Genomic DNA, 20,403 nt, shown 5'->3' with positions numbered 1-20,403 from the left:
TGTGATGCATGTGAAGCACGAGAAACATGTGATTAGGGCATGCCATGAATGTGGAATATGAGATTGATCAGAGCTTGAGTCTCTGTGTTTGTGCATGATCATAATTATGCTAGCAATTGTTAAGTAAGCATGTTTAATGCCCTGTATTCGGATATTTGACATATGATATATGCTTGGTAGCATTGCTTACTTGTGTGTGGCCCTGACTATTCAGGATCAGCATTGGTCGCGTGTTACTGACCTAAGAGTCAGAAATGACATAAGCATCATGAACGCAAAGCCAATAAAAGATTAGATCTAATCTATATCAGCATTGAATGACTCAAATGAGCATTAATGCTGGACCGACCCTAAGGTCGATGAAAATTATAAGCGCTTGACTAATCTATGACTAGTTACTCAGAGCCGGGGCCTAAGGCCTAGGTGACTGTTTTATCACATGGCTAAGGGAGAGGTACCCATGGTTGTGACTCTATGGTCATTCGGTACGTTTATGTTGGTGATTATTTCATCAAATACCTACCTTGCTTAAGCTAGTGAAAGGATCACTTATTTGTAAAACCCAAGTGACCCTATCATCACATGGATAATGGGAACGAAAGCCACCTTAGTGACTTTTACAACTGCCACTCTTCTATTTAGGGCTAAAAGCCCTGGATGATTATTATGATCATCGGTTGATGTTTTATACTCAACATTACGTGAACTTATTTGCATGCATGATTAAGGATGTTATTGCTAGGCATGCACTCTATGATCTGGTGACATGTTCTTACTGGTCATGAGCATATTGAGTTTTCTTGCTGGGCTTCGGCTCACGGGTGCTATGTGGTGCAGGTAAAGGCAAAAGAAAGCTGGACCATCCTTGAGTTGGAGAGCTTAGGTGATGATGTGTACATATGCGGCTGCTCGACTGCCACGACCGAGGGTTGAACGAGGAACTAGGGTTAAACCCTGTTTTGCCGCTTAGAACGGCTGGTTGTAAATATTTTCTTGTAATAGACCTTTAAATTATATTTTTGGAATCCCAATGTATATAGTAAACATTCTAATGAAACGTTATATCTTAACCAAAAATTTTAATCCCTAAACCGCTAATCATACTTGGTTACACAATTATGGCCAAATGACTCGATTAGCGAGTTTAGCACTGTTTATAATGCGCACCGTAATGGTCCCTAGAGTTTAGGGCATTACAATTTGGTATCAGAGCCTGCCAAGGTTTACACTCGTCACTGAAGATAGCTTCACTCAGGGAATGGTAACTATTTCTGTAGTTATGTGCTTAATTGCTTAAATAAAATGTAAATGCTTTACCTGCACATTGTATTAGGGAGCATGAGATTCTGATAGAGCCTGGCTCTTGAATATATGATTACATGCTCCGTGAATATATATATATATATGAATGTGATCATATGATTACTTGCTCCATGAACATATATAGTTGTGATATTTGCATGCTGGAGTTGGAGGAATGGTATGAATATTGGAAGAGCAGAGAATATGATTGATGTATGAATGCCATGGGTATGTTTTTAGCACTGCAAGTGGTTTATGAATGTGGTGTGGTAAGATTGATTCCGTGGGGAAAGCTCTTGATATGCTCATCATGATTAATGGGTCAAGTTATTGACTGCAGATTCAATCAGCATGTTTAAATCCAAGGTAAATAATGAGGCCTGGTGGTGGTTACACAGAGGCTGGGAGTTACAGCCAGGGTTTTAGTTTTTCATCTGCTCCTATGATTTTTTAGCAAATGTTCACAGATTTGCAATCAAGATTGCAGAGGCATGAGGAATAGATTAGGTGTTTGAAACAACAGCGGAATCTGTCGGGAAACACTTCTTCCTTTGTTTTTCCAGGAGTGGCACCAGTTTTGGCTCAGCCTAGGGTTGAGAGTAGGTGGGAATTTCTCTGTGGAAGATTCCAGGAGTATTACCCTCCAATCTTCGAGGGAGGCCTAGATCCATTCAAAGCTGAGCAATGGATGGGCATGATCAATTCCATTATGGACAGTATGGGGTTGGTAGGTCACGATAAGGTGATTTGTGTGACATATGTATTGTGAGATGATGCCCAGACATGGTGGGAAGTAGTATTCCAGACACAAGACACAGCTGTGATGGATTGGAAAGAATTTAGGCAGCAGTTCAATGAAAGGTATTATTGTGATGCAGCCAAGACTGCTAAGGTGAATGAGTTTCTGAATCCCGTTTAGTGAAATGCAACAGTAACCGAGTATGTTAACAGATTTGATGGGTTGGCCAAGTTCGCTTTTGATATGGTACCCACAGATGTGGCTCGGAAGAAGAGGTTTGCTCAGGGATTGAATTCCAAAATAGCTCAGGGCATTAGAGTTGCCCCAGTGCATGAAATCTCTACCTATGCTCAGGTGGTAGGAAAGATTATTGCTGTTGAGAGCATAAGAAATGAGAAGAATAGTGCCAGAGAGCACGGAGCTCAGGTAATGGTATCTCCACTTATTGGAGTGAGCAAGAATGAAAGCTGGAAGACTCGTCCAGTATGCACTCGGTGCAAGAGGCGTCATCTGGGAGAATGCCAAGCAAAGGCGTGTTTTTAATGTGCCATGATTGGGCATATCAAGAAGGATTTCCCAAGGCTAAGAGAGGATGAGAAAAAGGGGATGGACAGCTCGACTCCAGCTCGAGTGTTCATTCCGATGCAATCAAAATTTGAGACTGAGACAAGTTCCTCAGGGGTTGCAGGTCAGTTTTCTAGTTCTGATTTTTGAGTTATGCTGTTTGGTTTTAGTACCATGTTGTGTCTTTGGTAGTTTCATCTAGAGAAAACATGGAGTTATTATACAGATTGCATGGTTATGTTATGATGGGAAAGTAATATTGTATTGGTGATTTAAGAGATGAGGTGAATTATTGTGAAATGACTCATCAATGATTTTGATAAAATTGGTTATGACTGGCTTTGGTATGATCCTAGATTTGGATTGGTTAGTCAAGTGTGGGGCAATGTTAAATTGCAAGGAAAGGATAGTAACTCTTGGGCTTGAAAGTGGGAAGCCTTGAGACAGTTGGCACGGTGTATGGATTCCGTATGCTTATGACATATGTATTGAGAGCTAGAGTTTTATGGCAGGGAGATGCATGGAACTCTTAGCTAGTGTGGTGGATACCACTTAGATTGTGCCAGTGGGATCAGGACAGACTAGATTAGTCTGTGAATTTCTGGATGTGCTTCCAGGGAATCTGTCAGGGTTGTGTTTATAAAAAGGATAGAATGGTGATTGGTTTTATGTCAGGGATGGAATCAGATTTAGGGCATGGTCCAGCAGGGTTGTAAGAACATAAGGTTCAATTATTGAGTAAGATGGAATTCTCACAAGTGGATATTTGATCTGGCTAGTACCAGATAGAGATCAGGGAAGAGAGTATGCAGAAGTCTGTTGTTATATCAGATAAGGGCACTAGGAGTGATGAGTTTTGATTTGAGAGTTTAATTAATGTTAAGTTATCTTGATGAATTAGATGGACAGAGCATTCAAAGGATTATTTGAATGGGATATGTGATCGTCTTGGACGATGGTATCGTGATGTATTCTCTGCAAAGATTTGCCAAGGTCAAGGAACGCCTCGGTAGGCAAGAATTTCCTTGGATGGGTAGGATATTACATGTACCTTGGGAAGAGTTCTGAGTCTTCTTACATATTAGAATCAGTTAGTAGGTGGTTATGACACCTGAGTGATAGAGAAAAGTGATTGCCTATGCAACATGTTGGTTAAAGGTTCTGACCAGAACTAGAGTAGAGTTTCTGGTGGGCCAGGTGGCCAGTTGTATGCTTGAGATTACTATCTCAGAGAAGATCAAAAAGGAAAGAATATTAAGTGAATCGCAGATAGGAAAGATTGAGTGGAAAGTCTTAGCTGGATTAGCAAGGGTGTTGTAGTTTTAGGTATGAGTTTATTGTGGTATAAGGATCGGATTTGGAATCTGATGGACACTGAGATTAATTGGGAGATTCTGGATGAATCTCATGCTATTCTTTTATGCTCTTCATTCAGGCATCATGGAAATGTAACAGGATATGAAAGCTTTATAGTGGTGGCCTGGGATAGAGATGAACATAATGGAATGTGTGGTAAAGTTCTTAACCTGTTAGCAGGTCAAGACAGAGTATTAGAAATCAGTAGGGCCATTGCAGCCTTTGAGAATTTTATAATGAAAATAAGAAAGCATCGCGATAGGTTTCGCGATGGGATTGCCTAGGTTAGTGGGTCAGCGTGATTTGGATTGGGTCATTATGGACCAGTATTCCAAGTGAGTTCATTTTTATCAGCAAGGACGAATAATACAGCTGGTCAGTATTCAGATCTCTATGAGAAAAAGATAGTACACCTTTATGAAATTCAAGGTCTATCTTATCAGATGAAGACTCTATTGTTACTTCCAAGTCATGGAAGGGTTAAGGAAGGCGATGAGTATATAGATGGAATTCAGTATAGTTTATTATTCTCAGACTGATGGTAAACCAGAGAGAGAACGAGAGAGTTATCCAGTATTGGAAAGGTACCCTATGAGATGAGGTATGTTTGAGAATGTTTATCACCTGTTCATTGGAATGGGATAGGTGAGATGTTGATTCTGGATCCTGAGGTGGTTCAGGGGACCATTGAGATTATTAGAGGTTAGAGCTTGGATGCTCAATTCTCAGAGTAAATGGAAAAGTGTTACTGAATTGAAAAGTAGGAATCTGGAATTCTAAGTAGAAGATTATATCTTCCTTCAAGTATCACCATGGAAAAGGGTGAGGATTTAAGGTCAAGTTGAACCCTAGATTATTTTGACAGTTTGAATCCTGGATAGGATTGATCAGGTTGACTTTGAATCGGCCTTATCTTTGGCACTGTCAGTTGTATACAATGTATTTTGTTTTTCCATGCAAAGGACATGGGTTAAAAGAAACTCATGAGTTGAGTTATGAGAATTTGGAGATTGAGGTTAAGTTATCCTGTAAGGAATATCCAGTCTAGATACGAGACAGGAAAAAGTAAGGTTCCGAGGAACAAAGTTATACCTTGGGTTAAAGTATGTTGCAGAAAGAGTGAGGTCGATGGATCGACCTGGGAAACTGGGATCAGTTGTGCAGAATTCTTATTCCGAGAAATTCAGATAAATTTCGAGGACGAAATTTTTGTAAATAGTTGTAATGTCCCAAATTTCCTAATGAGGTTTAGGACCTTGATTAGGAGGTCGGGAGGGCCATAATTGATTTATTATGTTATTAAATGATTATATGCATGTTTAGGTGCATTAAATATGCATGTGAACCCATTTTTGATTAATTTGATGATTTTCATATTTTGGCCATTTAGGGCATATTTGGCATATATGTGATATGTGTGTGGTGCATTATTATTATTTGGTTATGCTAGGGTTACTCAGCACGAGATGATCCTAGGAAGTAAGCTAGTGGGAAAGTCACAACAGGATTTATTCTTGACTCGGAGTGAGTCAAGGGGTATTTAGAGCATTACCGGGTTATTGGGTAATGGGAATAAGTATTTGGTGATAAATTGGGAGTTAGTAAGATCAGGGGGAAATTCTGGAGGTTTTGACTATTTTGCCCCCGGGGACGTTTTCGGGACCCCGAGCGTTAGGTTTTGTTTGAGGCTACTTAAGCTTGAAGTAACCTTTTAAGAAATAAAAAGAACGTTTAGTAAGTTCTCTCTCCCTCTAAGTTCCACTTTCATCTCCCGATCGCATTTTCGAAGGAAACTTGAGTTCTAGGATTCGGATTCAAGCAAGGATCAAGGGATAGCGATCCTAGGGAAGATTAGAAGCGTATTAGTCGAAGGATTTAGTTGGGAACAACTCAATCGGAGGTAATTCAAGTTTTAAGTCCTAAGTTTTTTAAAGTTTTTAAGCTTGAATTGGACTTTGTGTTTTGATGAGTTTTTGATTGATTTGAGACTTGGGTTTTGTTGGTTTTTGTTTACCCTAAAAACGGCTGCAAATGACGTGGTAGGGATTTCTCACACGTGGTTGACACGTGGCCAAAGTACTGTTCAGATATCGACCAGAAACACATTGTTTCGCCAGGGGTTAACTTTTAGATACGACCAGGTTGGTCGTATAACCTGACTTATTTCCTTCTTAAATTGTAATCTTATAACAATTGCATGGAATATTTCTTCATTATTATCTTGATACGTGATTATTAAGGAAATACAAGGCACGTTGGCATATGTAACCCTCCTTGAGCCTATAATTATATATGAAATAGCTCAAGGAAATGACTTTTGATTCCTGAATCTTCTTGCTAAGATAGAGAGAAAGAGAGAGCTATAGTGCAATTATCCACCGTTTTATTGTATTTCTTCCAAGGTTGGTGAAACTCAAGAACCTTAGTTCTTCGATCATTGCTTTGAGATTCAATCTTAATAATAGGACTAAGTGGACGTAGGTCATTACCATCTTTTGGGGCCGAACCACTATAAATCCTTGGTGTTTTCTTCTCTTCCATTAGATCATCTTTCTTACTTGCTGTTTTATCCTTTGTCGTATATTTGACTCCATGTCGTTGGCCAAATTGCGGGTCAACATTCTGGTGCTTTCATTGAGAGTTTGAGAAAAAAATGTGAAAAATCTAATGGCAAAAACATCCAAGAAGACCGGACAGGTTGCTGGCGCTACACCATCCCAACCTCCTCCCCCAAATGTGGCCGAGAATGAACCACATTTGGAGTTTGATGAGGAGGAACTAGACTACGAAATGCTGAGGGCAACGCTAGGAGTGTTGCAAGATGAGTTGGCCAATCTAAGAGCCAATCAGGAGAATTTTGCGGAGACGATGGCGCTGCAGCAAAGGGAAATAGAACGCGAGCGCCAAGAGTTGAGTGAGCGGCAGGTAGAAATGGATCGTCGGCAGAGGGATGCCATGGCTGCCCTTGAAGCAGCCATTCAACTGGCTAGGAGTCAAGCTGTACCAGCCTCCCAGCCAGATAAACCACCAAGCGCACCACCTCAAAGAGGTCCCAATCCAAGCCCTCAAAGGTCGGAGCAGCCGCCCGTGGCTCAGGATGATGTCCCACCTAGGCATCCTGAGCAGCAGCCTCCATCCCAGGCTGGTCGAGGCAATCCCTAGTACCCGAGGCAGAATAGGGCAGGGCAGCCACCCCATAGCCCTAGATGCTCAGGGGATGAAGAGTTGAATTTACCGAGCAGGGGGCAGCGTCCTTCTGCAAATAGGAGGAACACAGAGTAAGGCTCTGCGGTCAGGGGGCCCCCACGACATAACAATGCACGGGGACCCAACGACCAGCTTAGGCCTCCCCCTGACGCTCGGGGAATGCTAGCCCGAGGAGGAAATAGCATGAACAGCCGGTCACGCCATAGTCAGCCACAATTCAGAGATGGCCATGGCTATAATGAAGTTGATTCCGACAGAGGGAATGCTGGCGGGAGAAATGAAGAAAGAGGTGGAGGCAAAAGCCCCCCACCTAGAGAAAATAGGTCAGCTAGCCACAATGTTGGAGGGTAACCCAGGCAGCCGAACATCTTTAGTCGGCTAGGAGCTAGCAAGCAGAGACGTAGAGACGATGATCTTAGGGACGTACTTAACAACCGCCGTGAGAGGCACGACGAGTACGCTCCCCCGGCACCAGCGTCCCCAGCAGTCCCGGAAGCTATTCAGGCTCAGATGGATTCCCTGAACCAGGCGGTATAGCAACTGTTTGGGGGAAGAACGTCCCATATCGAGTACGATAGGAGGAGGTGCACCCCTACATACAGAGGTTTGCTACGGCCGAAACCCCCAGTAAGTTCAAGATGCCTACATTGGCAAACTTTGATGGGTACGGAGACCCAGTATCTCATGTTAATAAGTTTGAGATACAAATGGACATACAAAAAGTGTCGGAAGACACCCGCTGCCGAATCTTCCTTGCGACACTATCTTACACCACTCAGGAGTGGTTCTTCAAGTTCCCTCCTGCTAGTATAGTATCTTGGGAAATGTTCGTGAAGGAATTTTACGGACAGTTCTACGCGGGTCGTGTGCACCCCACAGAGGCCAACCAGCTGGTCGAGTTACGCCAGAAAGAGGGAGAGCCCTTAAAAGAATATGTCCAACGCTTCATGCGAGCAGCAGCTGGAGCCAAGACAGTGGGCGATGAAGGTAAGATGACTGCTCTAACTGCTGGAGTTAGGCGCCATTCTCCCCTTTGGAGTAGCCTCAGAAAGCATGGGGTTAGAAGTACCCAAGAATTCTTGGATTGGGCTGATCGATATATCAAGCTCGAAGATGCGATTGCCAACGAAGGGAAATCGCCAACAAAAGACAAGGGGCCCAAAGAACTCGCCAAAGCCGACAACGGGTAGGAAAAGCCCAATGGCAACGGCAAAGGCAACGGGAATGGCAATGGTAGGAATAGAGGAAAATGGGTGAACAATGAACCCTCAGCCTCTGAGAATAAGCGACCGAAAGGCAATTGATATGAGCCGAGATTTACCAACTACACGGCCCTTGTCGAAAGCTGAGCTGAAGTCTACCAGGCGACCAGCTCTGGCGTGCCTTACAAACGACCCGCAGCTATAAGGAAAGATATCTCCAAGAGAGATACAACGAAGTTCTGTCACTTTCACAATGAATACGGGCACGACACCAATGAATGTAACCAGTTGAAGGACGAGATTGAGTTCCTGATCAGGCAGGGACATTTAAGAAGTTATGTGCGAGCTGCAGGGGGGTCTCAGTGAAAGGCTCAAGGTGGCAATGAGCAGGCACCTGCACGCCAACACTCGCCACCTCTACAGCCAGCTCCTATGGCAGGCACTTTACTCACCATCTGCGGAGGCCCACATCTTGCAGGAGACAGTGGGAAGGCAAGGGAATAATACGCTCGAACCCTACGCCACGACAAGGACATCGAGATGATGAGTGTGGAAGATCGAGCATCAAAAAAGGCTCGTACAGAGGAGGAATTGATAACCTTCTCTGATGACGATGCCCAGCACATACGATTCCCACACTCCGATCCTCTGGTTGTAGACGTACAAATTGCCAACATGATGGTGAAAAGGGTGTTGGTCGACACAGGGAGTTCGGTTAACATCCTATACAAGTCTTCGCTAGAAAGAATAAAGCTTTCCATCAAAGACCTGGAGCCATGAAACCAAACCATTTATGGTTTTTTCGGTGAAGGGCTCGCCCCAACAGGGTCGATTAGGCTTCCAGTTACAGTAGGTACTGCACATGCTAATAGGACATTACTCACTACTTTTATAGTAGTTGATTGTCCTTCAGCATACAATGCTGTGATTGGGAGACCAATTCTGGTTGACCTACGAGCCATCACCTCGATATGGCACCTCGCCATGAAATTCCCAACAGACGCAGGGATAGGTTGCGTAATGGGAAATCAGTGGGAAGCGAGGGAGTGCTACAACGCCTTGATCCCCAAGGCAAAGAAGGGTGTATCAAGAGACGTTCGCAGGAAAGAGTTGCAAATGGCAACTGATGCTCAGGCCCACTCGGGTGATAATGTCACCAAATAGGGCGTTGCCCAAAGTGAGGATAGGGATTAGATCCTCGCTTTGGGAATTTTGAGGAAGAAGTTAGACCCATCGAGGACCTTGAAGAGGTCCAACTCAATGAATAAAATCCGAATAGGGTTGTGAAAGTCGATAAAAACTTAGAGACAACAACAAAACAAGCACTGGTGGAATTTTAAAGGAAGAACCAGGAAGTATTTGCATGGTCACACAAAGACATGGTCGGGATAGACCCTGCAGTCGTCAGCCATGCCCTGAACATCGACAAGAGTTTTCCACCAGTGCAACAAAAAAGAAGGCTGCTCGACAAAGATAGATCAAGGGCCTTAAAAGAAGAAGTCAAGAAGCTGAAGGAGAATGGGTTCATCAGGGTGGCGTTTTATCCATCGTGGGTCTCTAATCCCGTGCTATTTCCCAAGTCGAATGGCAAATGGCGTACGTGCGTGGATTTTACAAACCTAAATAAAGCCTGCCCCAAAGATTGTTTCCCACTCCCAAGAATCGACCAGCTGTTCGATGCCACTGTAGGACATGAGATCCTCTCATTCATGGATGCATATTCCGGGTATAATCAGATTAGTATGCATCCCCCTGATAAGGATCACACTAGCTTTCGGACCGATACAAGGCTCTACTGTTACAAAGTGACGCCCTTCGGTTTGAAAAACGCTGGTGCGACTTACCAGCAACTCATCAACCACATGTTTAAGGAACTGATCGACACAAACATGGAGGTCTACATTGATGACATGCTGGTCAAATCAAAGAAAGCAGAAGGGCATGTAAAGGATTTGCACGAGTGCTTCAACGTCTTGAACAAATATCAGATGAAGTTGAATCCCCTTAAATGCTCTTTCGGAGTAGGGTCAGGAAAGTTCTTCGGATTTATAGTTAACTCGAGAGGAATTGAAGCCAATCCCGAGAAAATTAAAGCCCTGATCGACATGAAATCTCCAACAAAGATTAAGGATGTTCAAAGCTTAACCGAAAGAATTGCTGCTCTTAGTAGATTCATTTCAAAGTCAACAGATAAGTGCGTTCCATTTTTTAATCTACTTAGAGGCAACAAAAGGTTTGAATGGACGGAGGAGTGCGAGCAGGCTTTTCAAGCACTAAAAACTCACATGGCGCAACCACCCATCCTGTCAAAGTCGGTCGATAAAGAAACTTTGTTCATCTACCTGGCGATCACGGAATACGCTGCTAGTGCCATTTTAGTAAGGGAGGAAGAAGGCATGCAGAAGGCTGTTTACTATGTAAGTAAAAGGCTAATTTGTAACGCCCTGGATAGCCAAGACCGCTACACTTTGTACTTATAAAGGTGCAAGACTTGCTAATCAAGTCATTATCTTTAAAACGTGTCATTAAACATGTAAGAGCTAGGGTTAAAAAGGTTTTGGTCTCAAAAGACTCATTTTATATATATTAAACTATTATATACACGAGATCCCATAAGAAAACAAAGTTAAAGTAAGTTTACAGACTCCCAAAAAGTACATGAGTAATCACTGGCCATACTAAGGCAAAATAGACAGTCTTTGGGTCTCGCGTCCCTGCCTAAACCTCAACCGTGGCGGCTGAGCATCTGGCTATGTACATTCCGCTTGCTGAGCTCTCCAATCAGGGCTGATCTAACTTGCCCTTGCCCTTACCTGCACCATGTAGCACCCGTGAGCCAAGGCTCAGCAAGAAAACATCTTATACAACACAATCAATGATAACAGACAATTAATTCATTATGCATGTATTCCCATCAAACAATCCACAATAGACATTCAGTACATACATTCTGATTCAAGATACGATCAATCACATATTACACTCATGTCACATAATATTCAGGGTCGACGACTTAGGCCGCACCCTCTGTTTAACCCACTGACTCCGGCCCACTTAAACCGAGCTCAGTGCATAATAAGTTGTCCTCAACTACCAGTGGCCGAGCCGCGCCCTGTGCGCTAGTGTAATCCTTGGCACCCTTAGGTCATTGGTTCACTAAATAGCTTGCATGGAATAATACCATCATTTCAAGCAATTACAATAGGGATCCCTTAGTCCCGTCATATATAATCAACCAGGTGCAGTTTTCTTACCTTTAGTCTGTACGGTTAATGATTATGAGCAACGCCCCTCAAGCACGATCTGTTCCCGAGCCTAAGCCTTTATCACCTAGTCACAACCAAGATATAGGGTTCCATTAATATTCAAATATAGATTTTCGGTTACAAAACCAACTCCTGGGAATCCGAATTCCACCAAGCACGGTGGTGAAACCAATCCCGAGCAAACTAGACCACATTCCCGTGCTTAAAACCCTCAAAAGTTCATGTGCACAGCCAAGGGCTGCGGCCCTTGAAGCTTAGCCGCGGCCCTAGCCTCAAAACAGAACCAAGGCCAACCTGAACAAAGAGACGCGTCGCGACCCTTGCTTTGGGCGCCGCGGCGCCCACCCTTGGCCGAGCCTCCTTGGCCTTTCTTCATCCTAGGGCCGCAGCGCTCAAGAACAGAGCCGCGGCCCTTCCCTTCGTGCCCAGAAAACCCATCATTTCTAAGCTTGAAACCTCACCTTAAGCCACCCCAAAGCTCCCCAACTCATAACCTATTAATCCCAACTCCTTTGGCATGACTTAAACTACATAATTCCACAGAAAACTCAGCCTAACATACACTGATCTCCTCTTTCCAATTTCTGAAACTCAAATGCTATAAACACCCAAACCAACCATTCAAATCCAAATTAAAACCTTTAAATCATGGATTGAAACTTACCTCTTCTGCTGAACCACTTCACCAAGCCAAAACCTAGCAAATTCCCAAGCTTTCCTCCTTAATTCTGTCTTAAGACATCAAAACCATATTTGCCTCAGCACCCATCCAAAACTCAGAATTTCCAACCACAAAAAAGAAGATTAAATGCTTACCTTAACCCTGATTTAGTTCTTGATTAATTCCTGAGCTAAGCCTCCAATTCCCCCACCTCAATTCTCAGAAATTCCAGCTTGAGCCCCTTAAAATTTCTGTGTTCCTTTCTTTCCTTGTGCTTCCTTGAGAGAGAGTGAGAGTAGAGCTGGTAGGAAGAGTCGGTCTATTTTTTTTTCCTTCTAAGGGTTTCCTTACATTTGTCTTATCCACTAAGTTAACTCCCAAAGCTCGAGGTACCGGAACCATCCCCGAAGGCAAAATGGTAAAATCCCCCAATATTCCCGCCTAGACACCCTAACCTCAAATATAACTCCATATATTTATTTTCATAATCCGATAGTCTAAATCGCTACCCAATACCTAAAATACCCCTGACTTAACCAAAGTCATATCTTAAGTCCCATTGTGACTTTTCCCGCTATCTGACCCTAGGATCGTCTCGAGTTGCGGTTTACGAACCCACCCACATAATAATGTGGTTCTCACATATATTACATATTTATTCCATATTATCACATAATATCATTAATTATCATATAATCATCATTAATCACATATTCACACATTTAAGTCAACAATATTCACTCTAATCCCATTTATGCCCTCCCGGCACACTAATCAAGGCCCTTAAGCCTTATTAGCGAATTTGGGTCGTTACATAATTGGAGCAGAACAGGGGTACCCGCCCATCGAGAAGCTAGCCTATTGCCTAGTTTTGGCCTCCAGGAAGTTGCGGCCTTACTTTCAAGCTCACCCAATTATGGTTTTGACCGACCATCCTTTACGATAAGTCCTACAAAAACCAGAGGTTGCAGGTAGATTGTTAAAATGGGCAGTCGAACTCGGGCAGTTCGATATATCTTACTTGCCGTGAGCAGGGATAAAAGGGCAAGCCCTGGCTGACTTCATTGCAGAATTCACTGAGCTTACAAATAGCGAGCAGGTTGAAGAACCTAATGAGCCTGAGTGTCAAAACCAAGCTCCCACATAGAAATTATTTACAGATGGTTCTTCTAACGAGTGCCACGCTGGATCAGGAGTGATCTTGATAATGTCGGAAGGGCATCGATTTCACTGTGCAATCAGGTTTGATTTCACTGCTTCTAACAACGAGGCTGAGTATGAAGCATTACTCGCTGGATTGCGTTTAGCCAGGGATATGAATATAAAGGTTCTCGACATCTACAGTGATTCTCAGCTGGTGGTGAATCAAATCATGGGAGAATACCAGGCGCGAGGTTTAAATATGGTTGCCTATCTGAACAAAACAAAAGATCTATTGGCTCAGTTCGACAAATACAGCCTCCAGCAAGTACCTCGCGACCAGAATTCCAATGCTAATGTTTTGGCCAAATTAGCAAGTGCGAAGGATGTTAATACTCTAAATATAGTGCTAGTTGAGCGACTAGCAATGCCAAGCATCCAAGTAGAGGAGACCGCAATGGTGATCCAGATGACGGATGCATGGATGACACCATAGATAGAGTATCTGACGCAAGGCATATTACCAACGGACAAAAACAAAGCCAGGACCCTTCAGTGACAGGCTGCTAGGTATGTCCTGGTCGATGGAATCTTGTATCGAAGAGGATACTCAATGCCACTCCTCAAGTGTATTTCGAAAGAGAAGGCCAGAGAATTGATGAAAGAGGTACACAAAGGCTTTTGTGGAGACCACGCTGGGGGGCAAAGCTTGTCAAAAAAGATACTGAGGCAAGGATACTTTTTGCCCACGATGAATGAAGATTAAATGGAGTTTGTACAGAGGTGCGACAAATGCCAAAGATTCTCCAAAATCCCACGAGCAGCCCCTAATGAGCTTAAACAGATGCAAAGTTTGTGGCCGTTTGCAGTTTGGGGCATAGATCTAATTGGATCTTTGCCCACGGGAAAGGGCGGCGTCAAGTATGTCGTGGTTGCCGTCGACTACTACACCAAGTGGGTTGAAGCTGAGCCACTCACAACCATAACGACCAAGAAGGTGCTGGATTTCGTAATCAAAAACATCATTTGTCGCTATGAATTGCTGATGGACCCAAAACGGGTATGTTTTAAAAATTTATACTCGCAAGCGCACGAATCATATATGGAATATAGTGTTCGTGTAAGCACAAGATCGAACCCAAAGGAGTTGTCTAAAATTGAAAAGAAAACTATTTTAAACCAAAATTAATAAATTATAACCTAGCTCCAAAGATTAATGAGAATTTGTAACAATAAAAATAAAATAAAAGATAATAATAAAGAAATTAAAGACAATATATAAACATAAATTAATAGAAATCAAGATGGTAAAAGAAAGATTATTAAGATAATATAATCCACAAAATATAAGTTCAATAATATTTAAAAGTACATTGATTCCCAAGTTTTAGTGATAGTTAAAATAAATCAAACTATCATTTTTCAAATAGATTTATAATTTTAAGCACAAATTACTTCTAAAAAGATATGATTTTTCTTCACTTTTCAAAATTATAATTTCAAAGCATTTAGTGTAAATCAATCTAATGAAATAACAAATAAATCAATGAACATTATTTATAAGGCAAAGCATAATATTTTTGTTCTAAGCATGGATGTGTACAATTTAATGACACATCTTACACAAAGAATATTCTGTTTTTGCACTAATGAAGAACAGAGTGTAAATATGTGCTAACAATCCAAAATACATGATATTTAAGATGAAAGAAGATATTTGAAGAAGAAAATTCCATAAACTTTGTTGCACAAAATGGGAAATCAACATACAAAATAAATACTATCTAGTTACATATTGTTTCATCATCACCTTAATAACCTTAAAAAGATTAGAAACTCATAACTAGAATAGCAAATACAAACTAAAAATTACAAACGTAAATAGGAAAATTTGGAGGAGAAACCCCCAAATTTTTCCTCTAAAAACTCATAGGAAAAATGACCAAAAAGAAGAAAAAGATGAAGAGAATTGAGAGGTCTTGAAAGTGTAGAACTTGTGTAGTGTAACCTCTACCAAAAATGAGCACTCAAATCCCTTATTTATAGCCAAAAAATGAGTATTAAAATAATCAATTTAAATTAATTACATTAATAAATAATATGGCAAATAGGGGTAAATTATAGAGTGTAATGATGATGTTTTGGGGTAAAATGTGTAGAAAAGTTTGGGTAAAAAGTGGTATTTTTAGCAAAGGGGACAAGGGTACAAAAGTAAAATTGTTGGGCTCAAAAAATATAAATGGGGCTGGTTGGGTGGCTGGGACAGGCAACTGGTGGCATGGATGGGGTGCACGGGTCCAATGGAGGCAGAGGCTGGGTGCCAGGCGCGGGCCCAAAATCTGGAGGAAAATGGCTGTGCTGGTGGGTCTTGGTGCTGGTGAGGGATCCCAGGCGCAGGCCCAAGTTGCTGGGATGGAGATGTGGAACGTGCCTGGGGCCTGAATGGAGGACATGGCTAGGCAGGTGTGAGTGGATCTTCGGCTGGGAAGTGAGGCATTTGGGAAGCTGCTGGTGGGTCTTGTGAGGTGCCAGGCGGTTGACAGCTGGCGTGGATTGGGGCAGCTAAGGTGCTTCGGTTGGCTGGGGGGTGCTGGTCTGAAGGCTGCTGGAGAGGTATAACACGGGCTGGGCATCTATAGATTGGGCCCGAAGCTTGCTGGGCCAAAGGAGGCTGGGCTTGGCTGTTTCAGAAATACCACAATTTTTCCTTATTTTTCTTGCTTTTCAAGAGCCAAAAAATACGACATATCTCCTATATAAAAAAATATAAATTAAATTAAAACTAAATATTTTCATTAATCAAATATACAATATAAGTTCCATGAAAATATTAATTAAAACTTAATTTATATTTAACATTTAAGTTCAAAATTACATCTTTTTACTCATAACTTAACAATATTAATTTTAAATAAAAAACTATAACATTTTACAATAATATAACTATAAAAATACACAAAATATATAAAATCAAAATAAACCTAATAAATTCAAAATTACTTAAAAACTTAATAAATCCATTAAAAACTCAAGGATTAAGCAACAATTAGCACATAAAAAGTGGCAAAATAACACTATTTTGTAGAGTTATCAATTGCCAAGGAAGACCGTCTCAGATAACGGCACCCAATTCGATAGTGATTTATTCACAGATTTTTGCGAACGGCATGGCATTATCAAGAGCTTTTCTTCAGTCTCTCATCCCCAAGAAAATTGACAAGTTGAAGCAGTCAATAAGACGCTAAAGGATACATTGAAGAAAAGACTAGAAGAAGCCAAGGGGGCGTGGCCAGAATAATTGCCTAAAGTCCTTTGGTCGTATAGAACTTCCCATCGAACAGCAACAGGCCACACTCCATTCTCTTTAGCTTATGGATATGAGGCTATGTTGCCTGTTGAGTTAGATTCTCCTTCACATCGCAGAATAACGTACGATCAAGGCTCGAACAGCCAACTATTGATGGAATCCCTCGACTTGATCGATGAGAAACGTGAGCAAGCTCAACTCCGAGTAGCTGCGTACCAGAAAAAATTCGCTCGGTATTTCAACTCTAAAGTGCGAGAAAGAAAGTTCAGCATTGGAGATCTTATACTCCGAAGAGTTTTTCTAAACACCCACGACCAAGCTGCAGGAATACTCGGACCTAATTGGGAAGGGCCATACCAGATTGAAGAAGTCCTTCACCCAGGCACCTATAAACTTGCTCGCTTTAACGGAGATCTCGTTCCTCACTATTGGAATGGAGAACACATGCGCAAGTACTATCAATAAACAATTCTTCTTAAAGAATTGGCTTGTATTAATTTACTTTTTACAAGTTTTGAAAAAGGGTTGGTCATTTTATGAGACTGATCGCTTATAAGTGTAAGATCTTATTGATCACTCGTACAGACATGTTTTGTCCATTTATTATGAGAAATATAAGGGACTGTGCGCAGCCAGTCATTTCTTGCCAATTATTGTATTTATTACAAGTATTTGCTCATTACGTGTGTTGTTTTGCTGTATTACAATTTTAATTATTTTGCTCCGAGCAGTATTGTTCAAACAGGTTTTGGTCAAGGCAAGTGACCAAGAACCTAAAGCTCCTCGATCACTTAGGGGGCATTCAAGGTATCTAGTAAGCAAAGCATATCGAAAGGTATGAAAATAGATGAGCAAAATAAGTGAAAGCATGCTAGGGTACTTAGAGTATTTTTCAAAATTTTGTATTTTGTTAAATCAAACCAAAGTGTTATTCTAAGTTCAGTCATGCGAACAGATGTTATAATAAAATGATAATGTATTATAATAGAAAAAATGAATTACTTTACACCGTGAGCAGTATTGCTCAGATGTAATTGTTTGATTAAAAGGAAAATAGCTGCCCACGCAGCAATAACAAATTAATGTCTTTACATCATGACCCGTAGGTCTTGTAATTAAAAGATTAAAAGATAGAAAGGGAAAATACTAAGAGGTTGGAGGGTCTTGAGGAGCGTCTTGGTCGACAGCTGCACCAGCTTCATTATCTGCACCATCTATCCATGTTGCCAGAGAGATCTCTAGGGAAGTAGGAACATTAGCCCTCTCTTCTTCCTCCAGGCGAATGGCACACTGAGACATTAGAGTCCGCCTCAGGCATTCTGACAGGTAGCTGAAGTTAGCCTTCCGGCTGTGCTTCCAAAACTCGTAGAAGTAAATATGAGTGGCTTCCTTGTACTTCTCCATGTTCTTGGCTTCGAGTTCCTCAAGCTCCTTCATGCGCTTTTCCAGCTCCTCCGTCTCGTGCCTGCTCGTAATCAAATTAAGCTCGAGCTGTTGGGATTGTTGGTAGTTGAGTTTAGCGCTTTCCCTAAATTTTTCTTTGTCTTCATTGGATTTCTTCAGGGCGCCCCGACTCTCCAGCAGCTCCTCGGTCAGAGTGGCTTTTTGTTCGAGCAGTTCCTCATTTTGCTTAGACAGCTCCACACTCTTCTCAAGCAACTCATCGTTCTGCTTAGTTAGCTCAATGTTCTTCTCGAGCAGGTCAGTGTTTTTCCCTTCAAGCGCTTTTTTAGCCTCAGCAAGCCTGGTGTCAAAAATTTTGGTCTGGGACACCATTGCACCCGCACGGCGCCAGCCAGCGGTCATGGTCAGCAATCCCTGCAATCAGATGAAAAGGGTAAGGCGAGGCAGAAAATCAAAAGCAAATTATTCAGCATCAGGAAGTAACTTACGCTAACTATCTCATTCAGCCCTCGGTTGAGTATTTGGTCAGTCTCCATGGAAATGGTTCTGTCAATGGCCTCTTGACTGCGTTTGTGTTTGGAGAGCTTGTATATCCTCTCCCTGGCTGAGCTGACCACAATGCTGAAAAGGGAGCCTTCGGGTTGAGTGCGCTGTGTTTGACTGGTAGGGTCCTGAGGAGTACGGTGTCGGTCGACGGGTGTTGGAGGAGTGGAATGCTGGTTGACCGGAGGAGTTGAGGCCGGCTTCTCGAGTGGCGATGGAGGTGGTGTGTTCTCCTTCGAAGGGACAGTGGCTGGAGGGTCCTCAGTTCGGGCCTTCTTTGAGGCGATTTTACTTCTCTCCCCCCGAGTTCTCTTGTTGTCCTTCTTCCTGCCTGAAGATGCAGCGGCAACCTTGTAATGCTCGAACACATCTTCAGATGGCATATCTGCACAAAAAGAAACAACACAAGCAGTGAGACAAGATATATAGACGGAACTAAAAATGAAAGTAAAGAGATTATAAGTAAATTACCTGTGCTACAACTACTGGTCGCTACATTATATACTCTACTAGTCTTACACTCACTCTCTGGCATGAAGAAGTCTGAATCTAAATTGGGGGCGTACTTAAAATTGTTGTCCCCGTCAAATAAGTGACAGGGAATTGGCAAACTATCTAAGAGTGAGAGATCAGTACCGTTCTCGTCTAACGATTCGTCAAGGGGCTCGAGAGGGACAGTGGCTTTCTTTTTGCCCTTTCCCTGAGGGGCGGGGGGAGCAGCAGCTCACAGAATGTTGGAGAGTTCCCTGATTCTCACTCTGGTTATCCTCGTTTGAGGTTGTGACACGTCCGAGTACTGCTCGGGAATCTCCTCGCCAGTGGCACTTCCCGCTGTTGACTCCCTCACGTCTTGGTGGGGTGCTAAAAGCCTGACCAGCCTCAAGTTGGCCTCTGTGACCAGCTGTTTGACACTTTTCTCTATGTCGGTCATGCTGGCCAGGAGGGCTGATCTGAACTCCATGTCTGGAGTTGGGTCTGGTCGCAACCATGGACCCGAAACGCACTAAATTTCTAAGGGAAATGCAGCAAAAAATTGAAGAAAGATAAACGACCAGTGGTACAAAGACTTTACCTCCTTGAGTGAAGGCCAAATTGTTTGCGACCATGTCAGTCATCAGGAAATACTCCTAATGGTACTTCCCCATGTTCGAGATATGAGTGATGTCAGTCAGGAAAGTGTGACCTGTCTCCTGGTGACAAAAGTGGAAAAACCTCGTGTATTCTTGGTTGGGGTTAGATTTTAGGTCGAACAGATAGTTGACCTCATGCGGTGTGGGGGCAGGCCATTTTATGTGGCTATAAAGGATATAGAGTGTAGCAAGCATTCTATATCCATTGGGAGTTATTTGAAAAGGGGCGACCCCGAAGTAATTGGCCACCCCCTGAAAAAAAGGATGAAGAGGCAGGGTAGCTCTTGCCTCAATGTGGTACCTCGACCAGGCGCTGAAGGCGCCTCCAAGTAAGTTTGCCCATTTATTTTGAGTAGGTTGGACTAGTGTCACCCCAGGGAGTCCATATTTTTTGATGTAATTGGCGATCATCCTGATCGTTACCCGGCTGACAAGTGCAATGTACCATTCAACATCTGGTTGAACAGCGTTTCGGGGCTGAGCACGAGTTTGAATGTTTGGGTCATGAATATTTTCTTCCCGGCCACTGGTCGAGGGAATTCCAGCTTGAGGAGCAAGCTGGTTAAAAGGATTAGAAGCTTT

At 42.5% G+C, this 20,403-nt stretch overlaps 1 protein-coding gene across 1 annotated transcript; it reads right to left on the bottom strand.

Moving 5' to 3' along the window:
• Positions 1-17,890: 17,890 nt before the first annotated feature.
• LOC133815865 (uncharacterized) lies at positions 17,891-19,797 on the bottom strand. Its single transcript, XM_062248647.1, has 4 exons — positions 19,764-19,797; positions 18,637-19,076; positions 18,141-18,562; positions 17,891-18,092 (listed from the first exon to the last, which is right to left on the bottom strand). The coding sequence occupies exons 1-4, from the start codon at positions 19,795-19,797 to the stop codon at positions 17,891-17,893; spliced, it is 1,098 nt and encodes a 365-aa protein (XP_062104631.1).
• Between the last annotated feature and the right edge of the window lie 606 nt (positions 19,798-20,403).

Source organism: Humulus lupulus, chromosome 1, assembly GCF_963169125.1.
Source record: "Humulus lupulus chromosome 1, drHumLupu1.1, whole genome shotgun sequence".
Classification (NCBI taxonomy): domain Eukaryota; kingdom Viridiplantae; phylum Streptophyta; class Magnoliopsida; order Rosales; family Cannabaceae; genus Humulus; species Humulus lupulus.
Note: the sequence above shows the minus strand (reverse complement) of the source record. Positions and strands in the feature narration are given on the sequence as shown.

Bases quoted from the DNA above. Each gene is read 5' to 3' on its own strand.
- LOC133815865 (XM_062248647.1), bottom strand. From the start codon at position 19,797: ATGGTCGCAAACAATTTGGCCTTCACTCAAGGAG. The intron at 19,077-19,763 runs GTAAAGTCTTTG...CTTTTTGTGCAG, and splicing joins TTTGGCCTTCACTCAAGGAG to ATATGCCATCTGAAGATGTG. The intron at 18,563-18,636 runs GTAAGTTACTTC...ATCTGATTGCAG, and splicing joins GGCTGAATGAGATAGTTAGC to GGATTGCTGACCATGACCGC.